The sequence below is a fragment of the Schistocerca serialis genome, chromosome 6, assembly GCF_023864345.2.
Source record: "Schistocerca serialis cubense isolate TAMUIC-IGC-003099 chromosome 6, iqSchSeri2.2, whole genome shotgun sequence".
Lineage (NCBI taxonomy): Eukaryota > Metazoa > Arthropoda > Insecta > Orthoptera > Acrididae > Schistocerca > Schistocerca serialis.
The window spans coordinates 503,409,503-503,411,748 of record NC_064643.1 but is presented as its reverse complement, the minus strand read 5'-3'; the positions used below and the strand labels follow the sequence as shown (position 1 = coordinate 503,411,748).

At 37.8% G+C, this 2,246-nt stretch overlaps 1 protein-coding gene across 1 annotated transcript; it reads left to right on the top strand.

Moving 5' to 3' along the window:
* Positions 1-1,017: 1,017 nt before the first annotated feature.
* On the top strand, positions 1,018-1,845 carry LOC126484953 (piggyBac transposable element-derived protein 3-like). The gene has a single exon (XM_050108555.1). It carries the CDS (start codon positions 1,018-1,020, stop codon positions 1,843-1,845), a length of 828 nt encoding a protein of 275 aa, XP_049964512.1.
* Positions 1,846-2,246: the final 401 nt, after the last annotated feature.

The window sequence follows — 2,246 nt, the reverse complement described above, 5'->3', positions numbered from 1 at the left end:
GCTCCCATGAGACATAATCTAGAGGTCAGCTCGTGCACAACATCCTGCTGGAGCGGCAAAACTTCCGCAATTAGGACACCTATAGAGGCAGCATGCTTCAGTATTTCCGCAGGAGACTTTAACCCTTTCCAGTCCAGTGATGCCATATGACATCATCATATTTAACTTTTTCCCAAGGCGAAACTATTTGTCCAAAGATTATAAACAAGTGTGCAGGGCTTTCTAAAGTTCACTGTTCTTAGGTTGGCTACCGTGAATTCGCTAAAACAGAGAGCACCAGGCTACAATGCCTTGACAAAAGTACTGTTGCATGGTGTCTTCAGTACAGTGCACCCAGCTGGACTTTCAGAATATTATATCAAGGTAAATGAAGCAAACTAATATAAAAGTTGCACTAATAAGTTATTGTTGAAGGTGTAAAATAACTAGTAAACACTTTGAAAATAATGCTAGTTACGGTAATGTTATGCTTGGAAGTCACAAACATTTATGATTCCATTTGGCATCGTTGGGCATTTGTTATGTTACCAAATGTAGTAGATGCAATAACTTCGACTAAAGTTTACCATAATGTGCAACTCTAATATTTTCAAGTTTCTTTTGAAGCTTTATTATACTAACTAATATTAATATGCTAAAATTTTTATTGATATAATTTACCAGTTTTTTTGCTGCTTTAGTAAAAAATTCCTAGTTTGTTTACCAGATCATTTGCAATCAAAAATCATTATCAGAAGAAGAAATATTGCTGCTTCTCGAAGGTGATTTATCTGATTTGGACCTTGATACGTCTGATGTGGAGGAAGAGACTGAAAATTCTAGGCAGCAGGACCCTACTACACTGGATATACAGTTTCTTCAAGGAATGGACCTTGATATGGTTGAAATTCTGGACCCTCAAGCCAAGATGAAGATGATGTTCCCTTAGCTTCAAGATTACTTGCTGAGCCAAACCTTGCACCAAGTCATTCAGCTCAGAAAATTCAGTGTGATACACACTGGGATCTTCGGTGGAGAATGAAGGACATTGAAGAAGTGGACACATCATGTAATGCAGTTTTTTCTGACCCTCCAGGAGATGAACTGACACCTTTGCAGTATTTCAGAACAATGTGTAGTGATGACATTATCCAGAAGCTAGTCGATCAATGTAATCTATACTGCACACAGAAAACAAGTGCATCTTTAGATACAAATGTTCGTGAAATAGAAAAGTATATAAGGATAAACACCCTAGCAGGTGTAGTGAAAATGCTTAGTTACAGAATTTACTGGGCAGAGGCTACAATATTTTCTCCAATAGCTGACCCAATGCCTAGAAATAGGTTTGATAAGCTAAGAAATTATTTACATGTGAATGACAACACTAAAATGAAACAAAGAGAGGACCCTGATTATGACAAGCTGTTCAGGGAGAGACCATTTGTTGAGAAAATCAAACAAGGTTTTTCAATTATTGAACCTGAGGAATATCATTCAGTGGATGAATTAATCATGCCTTTCAAAGGTCATTCATCCTTGAAACATTATGTAAAAAGCAAACCACAGAAGTGGGGTATAAACGTTTTTGCCCGTGCTGGAGATAGTGAAATTGTGTACGATTTTGAAATATACCGAGGGAAAGGAACTGTACATAATGATACTGGTCTTGGTATAAGTGGTGATATTGTGATAAGGCTTGTGGAAGGACTGCCAAAATATAAAAATTTTAAAGTGTTTACAGACAATCGGTTCACCTCTTACAATCTTATTTCTGCCCTGAAAAACGCATTTTGGCTGTTGGAACTGTTAGACCCACAAGACTGCAATCTAAAAGCAGACAGTGAGCTGAAAAAGCAGGCATGAGGATCATACGATTATCGAACTGAAACAGAAAGGAACATCATAGCGCTGAAGTGGTATGATAACAAGTCTGTCGTTCTTGCATCATCATACAAAGGAGTAAATCCAGTAGAACCAGTGAAACGTTGGTCAGTGGGAGAACGAAAATATATTGATGTTCCAAGGCCAGACATTGTTAGAGAATATAACTGTTTGATGGGAGGAGTTGATCTGCACGACATGCTGGTTGCTTTATATAGCAGTAATATTGGTGTGAAAAGATTTTATCTAAGGATCGTATTCCACCTCCTTGATATGTGTGTTGTGAATGCGTGGCTCCTATACCGCCTACATTGCAGACAAAGAGGAATTACCAAACACATGTCTCTGTTGATTTTTCGGTCTGATGTAGCTCATTGACTACT